The sequence below is a fragment of the Falco punctatus genome (assembly GCF_963210335.1).
Source record: "Falco punctatus genome assembly, chromosome: 3".
In the NCBI taxonomy this organism is placed as follows: domain Eukaryota; kingdom Metazoa; phylum Chordata; class Aves; order Falconiformes; family Falconidae; genus Falco; species Falco punctatus.
Window position 1 is genome coordinate 119,844,402 of NC_137582.1, and position 12,282 is coordinate 119,856,683.

General features: G+C 47.9%; 1 protein-coding gene across 1 annotated transcript; it reads right to left on the reverse strand.

Moving 5' to 3' along the window:
- Nucleotides 1–109: 109 nt before the first annotated feature.
- Nucleotides 110–11,876, reverse strand: HTR1D (5-hydroxytryptamine receptor 1D). The gene is made up of 3 exons (XM_080380701.1): nt 11,828–11,876; nt 4,461–4,501; nt 110–3,097 (listed from the first exon to the last, which is right to left on the reverse strand). Exon 3 carries the CDS (start codon nt 1,712–1,714, stop codon nt 578–580), a length of 1,137 nt encoding a protein of 378 aa, XP_080236827.1. The 5' UTR covers nt 1,715–3,097; nt 4,461–4,501; nt 11,828–11,876; the 3' UTR covers nt 110–577.
- Nucleotides 11,877–12,282: the final 406 nt, after the last annotated feature.

Sequence of the window (12,282 nt, forward strand, 5' to 3'; positions counted from 1 at the left end):
ATAATCACAGAACTTACATACACACTATGCCTTCTATGCCCTGCTGGTTATACATAGGCTGTGTCACACAACTTCTGAAAAAGTTACAAGTCTTACCAATTTCGAATGGATAGGATACATGCTGCAGAAAATGTAGACATCAGATCCAGTTCTTCAGAAAATTTCTCAGCCTACATAAATTGTTAATAATGTACAGCTGAAATACCAATGACCTGCAAATATGCACACATTTTCCTCCCATCAGGTTACAAAGGCATGGCAGAACTGGGCAATATGTGTCATCTCATCATACAAACTCAGCTTTCTGGTCCACACTCCTTCACTTGTTACAAAGCTTACTTCAGGTGTTGATCTTATATACACGAACAATCACTGCAGAGATCACGGACAAGTTCTGTTATGGGATACAGAATTCCAGACAGAAAGTACCAAATTGCAGGAAGTTCCCAGTTACATGCATAGCACAGGGTAGCAGCAGAGACAGCAATTAGCACTCTGTACTTTAGGAATAAAAGCACAGAAAGTTTCCAGCTAGGCTGCAAGATTGCGCAAGGGTCAGTGATATAACAGGAGAGGCTCAAGACAAACATTTTTTGAAATGTATTAGTTTTTGGAAAGCCTGTTTAAATTCTTCATTAAAAGCCGTATAAATGACTGGATTGATCAATGAGTTTAAGTAACCTAACCATGTAAAAAAGTCCAGTAGGATGGGATGAAACCAACAAGCATCTTGGCAGATTGGTAGGACTAGGGACATAACAAAAAAAGGCAGCCAGCAGAAAATGAAAGCTCCCAGAATAATGCCTAAAGTTTTGGTAGCTTTCCTTTCTCTTGCAGCAGAAATTCTTTTCCTTTCCAGGACACTATCTGCAAGTCTTATTTTAACATGATTGATAAATATTGGGGACCCACCTGAATGGGAATGCCCCTCATGAAGGCTAGCACTGATGGAGCAGAGGGAAGACCCAGCAGAGCCAGTAATCAGGTGTGCAGTAGTAAAACGTTTCCCATATAATGAGGGTGGCTTCAGAATCCTGGATCGAGCTGCTACATAAATTCTGCCATACAATATCAGGAGCAGCACAGTCGGGATGTAGAAAGCTCCACAAGTGGAATAAATTGTGTAGGATATTTGATCTGTGTTCACAGTACACTTTGCAATTTCTTCATGAGCTTTCACTTGCCTCCAAAAAAATGGTGGCACAGAAATACTAATCGATATCATCCAGACCACGGCAATCATGAGCGCTGCTCGGCCAGCAGTCCGGCGTTTGGCATATTCCAAAGCGTCTGTGATAGCCCAGTATCTGTCCAGTGCAATAACACAGAGGTGCAGGATTGAGGCTGTGCAGCATGTGATGTCTGATGATAACCATATATCACACAACACTTGGCCAAAGGCCCAGGTGTGGGTGACGGTGTAAGCAATACTGATGGGCATTACTAGGACAGACACTAGCAGGTCAGTCACTGCCAAGGAGCCAATGAGGTAATTTGCAGGTGTGTGGAGCTTTCTAGTCAGAAAAATTGTAATAACAACAAAAACATTTGCAAGGATTGTTGCCAAAGTTATAACAGAGAGAAGGACTGACAGTGAAATCTTCAGCCCTAATAGTGTCCTTTCATCCAAAGCCAGCGGTGTTTCAGTGAAATTTAATGTCTTATTTGCTGAGCTCTGGAGAAAGAGCTCTGCTGAATGGTTATACTGAGTCATTCTCCACTCTGATTTCACTTTTCACTTTCCAGTGTAATCTTTCTGGGATGATGACGAAAGATGCTTACTTTTTTGCTGAAATAGAACTTTTCATACTAGAGTCCAACACCGAAGAAAGATTAACTTGTTGAAATCCTCAGCTTGCACAGTAGATGAGGTGTTCTCCTAAGCTAGATTTTCCATCACATTGCACCAATGGCATCACTGTTAAAACAAAATATTAACGTAATCATCCAGACATGATTCTGTTGTATAACAATACAAGCACTACTATACATGGTGGGAATTCAGGTGTTTTTCATTTTCATCTTGCAGATGACTAAATCATTCTTTATTACCTTTTAGTCACACCTCCTTTCTGAACTAATCTTCTGCAAAGCTGCATAAATCAATACTGAAGAACAAGAGGCCAAAAAAATACCCAGTCTGGGCATGTGATAGATGCCCCTGTGGGTGGGACAAAGCTATTCCTCAAGTGTGTTTTCCCTTTCTCTCTAACAGCTGAATGTCATGTTTTTGATATTTATAAGGGACACTTCATTAGTAAGAGCACTCAAGTTATAAAACAATACTGTCTGGATTCCTTCTGTAAACATAATTTCTGCCAGATTGGTAAACTAAGACCTTTTTTGAAAAGTGCAGAGCTCTATTTTCATTTACTCCTAGAGACCATTCAGGTTTTCTCTTCAACATTCAGTCTTCAAACACTGAAGTCAGGTGTTGGACACCAGAATTCAATGCACTGGCGCTGAAGCTCACAGCATGCTCCAAGTACTGAGATGTTCCTGATCATACACGGGGTGAATGATTGTAATGACTCATGGAGTGGCGACTCCCTCACAAGCGAAAGAATAGACTGGTTAAGGGGATCTGGAAAAAGAAAGCAAAAGTTTCAGTCCAGAATGGTGATACAAGAGTTATGGAAACTGATGTATCACAGTATACAATCTACAAGCTTTCCATTCTTTTCTTTAGATTCACTTAGTGCAACCCAAAATCTTTGCAAACCTGAAGAAAACATCCCAAGACAGGTTTCCTTGAGACCTTCCACTCAGATCCACCCATGAGTACCAGCGTGGCACGTACATTATGCCAGCCCAAGCTTTCTTGAAAGAGATCCTGAATATGGGCCATGAACTGCTTTGACACACGCTGTGAGGGCCAAAAAGAGATGCCAGACTTCTCCAAGAAGATAATCACCAGGCCAGCCTCCTCCCAGCCACCAAGGAGACGTACCTCTGTGGGTCGTAGCTGGTACAGTTTCATGCCATCTGACACACAACAGAGTCAGGCAGGTAGGGATCTCTGGAGCAAGAGCATCACATATTCTACGTGAAACACCAGCACTTTGGTGTCAGACAGCCTCTCTGGAGCTCCTGCATCCTAACACAAGAAACAGCACTTCAGTTCTGCGTGTTTGATATCTTTAAATACATCCACCTTCTGTGAGTCAAACTTATTTTTAGAGACACTTTTTCTTTTGTATTTTTCCAGTCAGGGGACCTAGAAGAGTCTCCTATTTCACACTAGATCTCACACCATTACTTTATTGATCCCCGGCCCCCACCCCCTGCAAGGCTAACTTCCTAATGACCATTTTGTGACACTGAGCAAAGATTCATCTTCTAAGAATTTTTGAACATAAGAATGGCCAGAGTGACCAAAGTCCATTAAATCAAGTCAACTGTCTCTGAAAATGGCCCACACATTCAGCTCAACCCTGTTGCCTTTTTCTGACACTTTCCCAACTCTGATACGTTCCTTTTGAGACAGAGGGACCAGAACCACAGTGTTGAAGGTGTGGATGCAACATAGACTTACACTGCTGCACAATGGTATTTTCTGTTCTCTTCTCCTTTCTTTCCTAATGATTCCTGAGATTTACTTTGCTTTTTTAACCATTACACAGCACTGATACAGATTCCCACAGTCCCAGTTAATATAATTCCAAAGCCATGAGTGGTAACATCAGCATTTTTTCATGTTTGTTGACTTTTTGCATCTATCTGTACTGTATTCCTTCTCCCACTTTCTAAGATTCTGTGCAATTCTGCACAGGTCAGTCCTTGTCTTTATTACCCTGAAGAGCTTTGCTTCATCAGCAGATGTCATCACCCCACTATTCATGTACTTTCCAGATCACTTAAAGCCTCTTGAGAGTGCAAGTAATTACATCAGTTGGACTTCACTCAATCCAGATACTCATCAGCTTTTCTTAATTACTTCAACAGATTTTTGAGGCACAACCTACCTTTACAAAAGCCATTTTGACTGTTCCCCCCAAACACCATATTTACTAAGCGTACAGTAAGACTATTGTTACAATTCCTGCAGACTGGCTAGGTACAGGCATCAGGCTTATGGACAAGCAGATGCCCAGATCTCTTTGGAAACGGGCATCGCAGCAGTGTCCTGCAGATGCAGGTGCAAAGGGAGTGTTGAGCAGTGGCGGAACACCCCGCTGATACCATTGCACCCTGGATCCCGAGCTGAACCGAACTCTTTTGTCTGTCTGATAGCGAAGATGTGCTGGTGGTGTTCACTTTGGCCAGAAATAAAGGTTCCACTTGTAAACATCCTCCAAATTCTCTTCAGTGAACAGGGATGCTAAAGCTGATCTAGTTTCTCTATGATAAATTTACTTTATCTTCTCTGGAGTGGTTTTTTCCCCCATACCTTTAATGATGTGACTCAGTAATAGCTCACTTCAGAGCTGTCACTTTTAGAGCATAAGAAATCTCTTTACCTGAACACTGGGCTGATCGCACATCCCACAGAGGAGAAAATCTAAACCAAAAACACCAGACAGACTGATTAGTAATATTAAAGACAATGACTGGATTACTTAAAAACTAAAGCCAAGTCCAATCTTGATTTCAGTTACTGAGAAAAGCGGTATTGAGCCTTTTTCCCATATATTGCAATTATTGGCTTTGTTCAGTGTTAGAACAATTCCAACAACGTCAAAGGCAATGAAGTGCACATCACCCGCCCACCTGTACAGGAACAAGCCCATTAGTCCTATTGCTTCCAACAGCTGTCAATCACTGTGGGGAAAAAAACACCTGATGTGAGACATGGGATTTTCAGACAAACGAACTAGTCTACAGTTCGGATGAATTTCTAATCTTCAACACATCAGTAAAGAGGACAGCCTGACAGTGGGAGAAAGTCTTACTGGAACCAAAAAATGACTCAACAGATACTGAGTTCCTGAATTAATTTTTATAAACAAATGATGTTTTCCTGTGATGGGGTCACCAAAGGAAAAGAACCAGGTTTGTTATAAAAATGCTCCAAGTCAGCTATTTATCACGTACTCGGAAAGAGTGCATTGGCTGTTTCCTGCCTCACAATAAGGCTGTCACGACTGAAAGTAATTTTCAAGAGTAACTCCAGTTCCGGTTTCTAAACCTCACAACAGACACATCTTGTAGGATTTCTACAGGGGTCCTCAAAATCTAAAGTAGCATATGTTCTTAAGTTTAAGAAGATCATACGCTTGTACACACAGAAGAAATCTTTTGGTTGTGAGTCTTTCACGAAGAAATACATGTAGCACATCAAGCAGCTCTTATCCATTCCGATTGGCAAGGCAGCATCTATCAGAGCAAGGCAGCTCCTCAGTATTATTCGTTGGTTTCAGATTAAAACAGGTTATGAGAGCATGTGGGCCTGACGGAATTTTTGTTCCCTACTTAGAGCTTTATCCTGGGTGTTCACCGTGCTAACACCAAAATACATTCCCCATGTGCTAAATTATCACCAGGGGCTATAAACTTAAGCAGAATGCTTAGTCAAAATAATCCTTCCCTTACAATCAGTAAGGTGCCACAATGCAGTATAATATATGGAACTGTAAATATGCAAAATAAAATAAAAAACCAACAGTGTAGTATGTGAAAAGAACTGCGACCCACTTCAGCTGGTTGGAAGCTCTTGGGCTGCATGAATGAAATGGGCAGGCAGAGGTCTGCTGGGGGCTGTGCACAAGGTCAGACGGGATGGTCATTAAAGTTTCTTAACATCTATAGCCCCTCTGTTGCAATGACTTATGCACCTGCTTATTGATATGACTTCATATACTACAAATAACCATTAAATTCAGTGGACTACTGAGAACACAAAGTTAATTGCTTACATATGTGTTTAGGAATCAAGGACTCTGAATCTACTTCTAAATTTTTTTTATGAATGTATTTCCCTGTGATGCCTTTTTTAGACAATCTGTTATTTGTCTGAGTTGGTGATCACTACCATTGATATAATAAATATAGTTTAGTAATAGGACTCCAGTTAGAATTAGTATATTAGGATGCAGTTAATTTTAGTTACCATCTAGATAAAATGAATGCCTTCCCAGTAACGTAATATTTCAATTAAGTTACCTTATACCAAAGGTAACTTCATCTAGATAAAATGAATGCCTTCCCAATAATGTAATATTTCAATTAAGTTCCCTTTTACTGAAGAAAAAAATCCTGAATAGAGGTTAGATGATTTTCCTGATGGGGGGAGGGGAAGTAATAAAAAAAATTTTAATTTGCTTAAACTACATGCCCTGAAGTTTATCCACACTACCATCCTGGTGGTTTATCCACGCTACCGTGCCCAGAGCAGCGTGCAGATCTGGCAGTCAAGGGAGGGTGGGGTGAACGGACCCACACAGCGAGGATGGTGAGAAAGCAAGGCACAGAGTGACCCTGGGGTGGAGACACTTGACAGTGATGTCGCAGGAAGGAGCACGGTCACCAGTGCCTCTTCTGTAGCCAGTGCGGAGGGCACAGCACCTCTGACTGCAGGACCACCCAGAACAGGGCCGCCCTCTGCAGCTGCCCCTCTCCTGCCCCCAGGTGTGACCTGGGCCACCACATCCCCCACTGACACACACCACGTCCCCCAGTGACACACAGCTCCAGCAGCACTGGGACGGGCACTCTGCTCAGCTCCCAGTGGTTCGTGGGTAAGGCCACGAGGTGAGGAGAGATGCAGTCATGCCTGGATACCCTGGAGAGATTCTCTTTCACGCATCAGGAGGACGGGAGGTGACTTTGCACAGCAACGTGGCTTTAAGAGCAGCGCTGTGACCCGGCAGAAGGTGGCTCTGGAAGGCGGAGCGGGGCGCACGACGTGAAGGGAACACGCTGTCGGTGGCGACCACTGGCACTCCCTGCCGGCTCAGGGTCCGTCCCAACAGCCAGGTTCTTCTTAAGCGGTGCCTCGCGCCCCCGCACCGCCCCCCGCCCCCCCGCCCCCCGGCAGCGCGCGCCAACCGGGGCGGAGCCCGAGCGCCGGCACGTGGCGAGCGGCCGCACCCGCCAGCGGGGCCGCGGGAGGCGCGCTGGGGGCCGAGCGCCATCGTGCGGGAACTGCGGGTACTGCAGGGGGGCGGCGGGGGGAGAGAGGGGGCGGCGGGGGGGGCTGCCCGAGACACCCCGCCCGGAGCGCACAGGGGCCGTGAGCCGCCCCTGTCCCTGCCGCGGCGCAGCGCAGGGCGGTGCTTGCAGGCACCGCTGCACGGCGGGGGTGCTGGGGCGGCCCTGCGGGTGTGTACAGACATCGCGTGTCGAAGAGCAAGCACAGAATTTGCTCTTCCACTGCACAGAACAGGAAAGAAGGAGCACACCATGACCCGCCTTTTAATAAGCTGAACGTCTCCTTGAGGTTCACGCTGAAGTTAGAGGAAATAGGGAATTAGGGAATTCATACCCTCCTCTTGTCACTGGGTAACAACCCCGTGGAATCGCAAGGGGATGGCCGGGAACAGAGCTGAGTTGCAGCAAGCTGCTGAAAATCCATTTTCTCTCCCACCTTCCTGTAACCGAGTCTAATTTTTCACTGAGATGTCGAATCTGCTATCTTACCGAAATAAACCAGGTATATTCTACCATGCTGAAACCTTGGCCAGTAACAAAGCTACTCCCTGTGCAAGCTGACAAACACCAGATGGCACTCCTGAAGAAATCACAGCCTCGAAAGATAGATTTCATTGGAGAATTTTTTTAATAAGTTCCCGCATATTTGGGACAATTGACTCAAGCATGCAGCATAAGAGTATCAGTGGAGTCCAACGTGGAGACAAGAACCCTTTTCAAGCATCATGAAATACATCTAGGGTAAGCTGTAGGAATCAGCTTGTCCATAGATCATAATCAAATCAGGATGCAGCTTCTGGAAGAAAACCAAGGCAATGCCAATAGTGTATCGCACTGAAAAATGAGATCCACAGAAAAGGTGGTGTGTGTAAAAGTTAAAAAAAAAGTAAAAATCTATAAAATTTAATGTCAGTAGGTTTGCATGCATCAGTATAAAGGACTGGAAAGTAACCATAGTTCTAACCAGTTTTCTAGCTTTGGATTAAGCTGTCTGAAACACACAATGTTTTGCAAAAGCTGTAAATAACGGAATAAACCTGATGCACACCTTGCACAGTAAAGTAGGATTGGGCTGTGCTATGTACTGAAAAGACTGCCCCATTGCCACCACAAATAAAGAAGAAAACTTATTGGAGGGATTAGTTTAAGAATTGTAATGGGTGCTTGGCTACTTGCTGTCTGTCATGCATAAGCTAATGTGCTGTTTGAATTTACAGTCAGCACCTTGAAAAGAAAGCAGAGTAATCTAGAATAGGAGTAAGAGTCCTCATAGGACGAGGAGATAATTTCAACACTGGCTACACCTGCTAAAGTCAGAGCAAAACAAAGGGAATCTACAAAATCGTCCCAGTTGCCCTGAGGCAAGTGCCAAACCCCTGGGAGAAAGGGGTGAGCAAACTGCAACAGCTCATTTGCTTGCTGCAGAAGCAAGGATCAGGAGCTGGAAGGATGTCACAGTTTTGGGGAGAAGCCAAGAGCACCAGCAGGAAGCGGCAACCCTTGAGGCCGCAGGAAAGCCACGCCGCACCTACAGCAAGGTCTGTCTTTGCTCCTCTTCTCACCCGCTGATGTACACGGCAGGGTGATGTTTCCTACATCTGTGCCTCCAGCTCCTCCACAGCCTTGTGCCCCAGCCACGGAGGACTGAGCAAGGTTCAGCTCTGCAGAGCACAGGACGACTTTCACTGCAGGAGGAAACGGGCGCTGCCCAGGGTCTCCGCTCTCCCTGTGCTCCGCAGCCTCTACCCGGGGCTGCGTGCTGGGGGTGGCGGCATGGTCTCCTGCCCCTGGCCCAGGCTCTCCCAGCGCCGAGGGTGAATTCTTCCTACCGAGGGTGAATTCCTCCTACAAATGTGCCAGGCAGGTAGCGCACACCCCGTAGGCACTGGCCAGCGCAGGCATGCACATCCAGACACATAACCTGCCCTACTCACACCTCCATGCACCTGGGGAGTAGTTTTCACATAAATGAAAAAGTACCGATTCCACCCAGACATTTTACCCAGGATCCCGATTCCTGGTTTTTGTAGGTACCTGTGTTAGGAAAATAAATGATTAAACAGACTCTGAGATGAATCAATAAGGGCATGAGTTGGCACCTGAACTTCTCATGTGTTTAGGGAGCAGCAAGGCCACTGTGTTACTTGCTAGACTGGTTATTCCGACTATTCAGTTGCTTTTGAGATCTCAGGTGTACTTTGCATCAACACCAAACAACTTTTTAATACTGGAATATACTTCAAGAGACAGTTCTAATACTCCAGTCACAGCTAGTTTGCACCTCCCTGACCTTTCTTTGCTCTGAGATGTATTCATCAGTATTTCTGAATGCTTGTTCCTTTTATTCCTGAATATTTGTAAGGCACTATGAAGTAGCGTTCCCATATGTGACCCGTTAAGAGCTCTTCAGCTATAGAAACCTAGGCAAATAAGAATCTGAACAGTTATTGCTCTGACTACAGTGTTTATCGGCAATGAAGATACTTTTTTTTTTCCCTGGTTTATTCTAAACTCCCCTAGCCACCCCAATTTCAGTGAGCTCAGAGATGGTAAAATTTCTAAATCCTCTTCTGCACAATATCTCTGTGCTCATATAGGGTTGGTAATGGGCAGGCTGGGAGCTGGCAGGACAGGCAGAAGGACCACCTCAAATGAGTCCTGCAGTGCAACTCTGGGGATCGCGGAGGGTGGATCCTCACTTGTGTGCACTCTGAAGGCTGTCTCTCTATACACGCATCTCTTAAGTGCATCGCCAAGGGGTTGGAAAGGAATCTTCACTCAAAAGGCAGAGGAAAACACAGTCAACTTTTTATGCTAACTTTTTATATCAAGATGCATCCCCTCAGAGCTGCATGCAGGACAGCTCTAGCTAGGCAAACTGCACTGCCTTGCTGTGCACATGCCAGAAGAGAGTAACCTTTGCCGCTGGTTTTTGTTCTACATTTAGGTGAGGACAATGCACTACCAACACACTTACTCTGTGTTAGACATCGAAAGTAGCCAGGCCCCTCACATCTTCCTGCATTTTGACATGTCTCAATTTAAGAAATACACTTCCCAGATTTCTAAGAAAGCTGCAAACAAGCATTGTTCACACCACAGAGAAGATCTGATTTTTTTTTTTTTCATTTCCTTGTTCTCTGCCATTTACTCACTCATGCCTACATTACACATGCTCAATTTTTTATCTCCTCCCAGCCCTTCAGAAGTGCGACACAGGAGTGACCATCAGCTGCAAGGGAGACAGAAAATCTGTGATTTCAGGAAAATGGCTGAGTGATGACCGGTGAGGATGCTGCTCTGAGACCATCAGGATCCGGGGGTTAAATGGAAAACCCAGAAAGTGTTACAGGCAACGTGAAAAACCACAGATTGACAATTTGTTTGATATTTGTTCATTTTAGTATTTGAAAAGTACGCATGATGTACAGCCTAAATCCTTTGTTATGATGCTGCCCTAACTTCAGGGAGAACATGAAAAACAAAAGCAGATTTGTCTTGAGAAACCTCAAAGATCCCAACATTGCTTCCTGGAATAATCTGTTTAATACTCCACTGACAAAAGTTCCTGTGAAGAGGAAGTTACAATTACTGGCAAAGCAATTCTCACCACTCTAAAGTCAGTTGTCCACTTAGTTTTGCAAAGGAGTTTTTTTCCTTGGGGTTTATGTCAGGCTCACAACTGGGAAAGGGACTGTCTTTCTGTGGAAATATTATTTTCTTTGTTCAAGACTCATGTGTCACTGCCTACAGTATCCCAGAAAAATCAGGACCATCTCACAGTCACAGGGCAATGCTGGCAGTCCTTATCCTTGGCCGGCTCCTCAAATTTGCTGTAGTACCAAAGCTCACCCCGAAAGCGGTTCACTTTCATCATTTGCTGCAGCACGTGACACGGTGGCAGTCCATTAGCTCCACGTGAGAAAATGGTAGGCTTTGCTCTGGAAATCCTGGCTGGCATCCAAGCAGCTACATAGGCATGGATGGGTGACGACTCCAGGAGTACATTACAGTGGGACTCCTGGCTTTGCGCCAGCCCCTACATGGGGGTGACATTTGGTCACCATTGTGACTGCAGCAGGAGCGAGGAAGAAGCCAGGCAGCTGGGTGGCTTGTGATACACAAACCGGGATGGGACAGTTGTAACAAGACAAATCTCAGAGCCACGGTCACCCAAAGCTTTACCCCAGGGCAACCCACAGGAAATTACACTTGTAAAGCAGCCACCTCACTCCGCATCACCCTACACCTGGGGGAAGGGTCCTGCAACATCCCTTTGAATCGCTAAACCGCCCGGGAGAGCCGAGCTTCCCCGCAGGGCGAGCCTGCACGACGGACGCCCCGTCCGGCGCAGCCCGGTGCCGCGCTCCGCCGGGGCTCGGGGGGGCGATGCCGACGAGGGAGCTCTGCTCGCCTCCGCCCGCCGGCGCCCACCAGCCGGGGAGATGCCGCCGCAGGCCCCGGCCACCCCCCCGCTCCCCTCTCCCGCCCCGGCCTCCAGCGGCGCGCCCCGGACGGGCGGCCAGCATCCCCCGGCAGCCGCGGGGGCACGGCCGGGCGCAGCGGCGGGGCAGCCCCGAGCGGCCCGTCCCCTCCAGCGGGGCCGCGGCGCGGGCCGCACGGTGGGCTCCGCCGTGGGAACCGACTTCAGCCGGCGCCCCCCGCCCGGCCGGGCCGAACGGCGGCGGGAGACCCGCCCCGTCAGCGGGGAGGCATCGCCCCGCGGCCGCGCACTCACCTGCCGTCCCCGCCGTCCCGCTGCCGCCCGGCTCTGCCCGCGACCGCCCTAAATACCGGCGGCCCCGGCGGGGCCCGTCCGCGACAGCGCCGCGCGTCCCGCTCCGCTCCGCCACCGCTCCCCTCCGCTCCGCTCCGCACCGCACGGCACCGCACGGCACGGCACCCTTCCGCTCCGCTCCGCACGGCACCGCACCGCACCGCACCGCACCCCTCCGCTCCGCTGCGCACCTCACCGCTCCCCTCCGCTGCGCACCTCACCGCTCCCCTCCGCTCCGCACCGCTCCGCCACGGGCCCGGGCGCTCCTCGGCGCGGCGGCGGTTGGCGCAGCCCCGGGGGCTGGGCCGGGGCTCTGCCCGTCGGGCTGGTCGGGGCAGCGGGGCCCCCGTGACACCGGCCCCCGTGCCCGGGCGGCGGAGGGCAGCTCCGGCGGGGGCACGGCAGCGCTCCCCGGG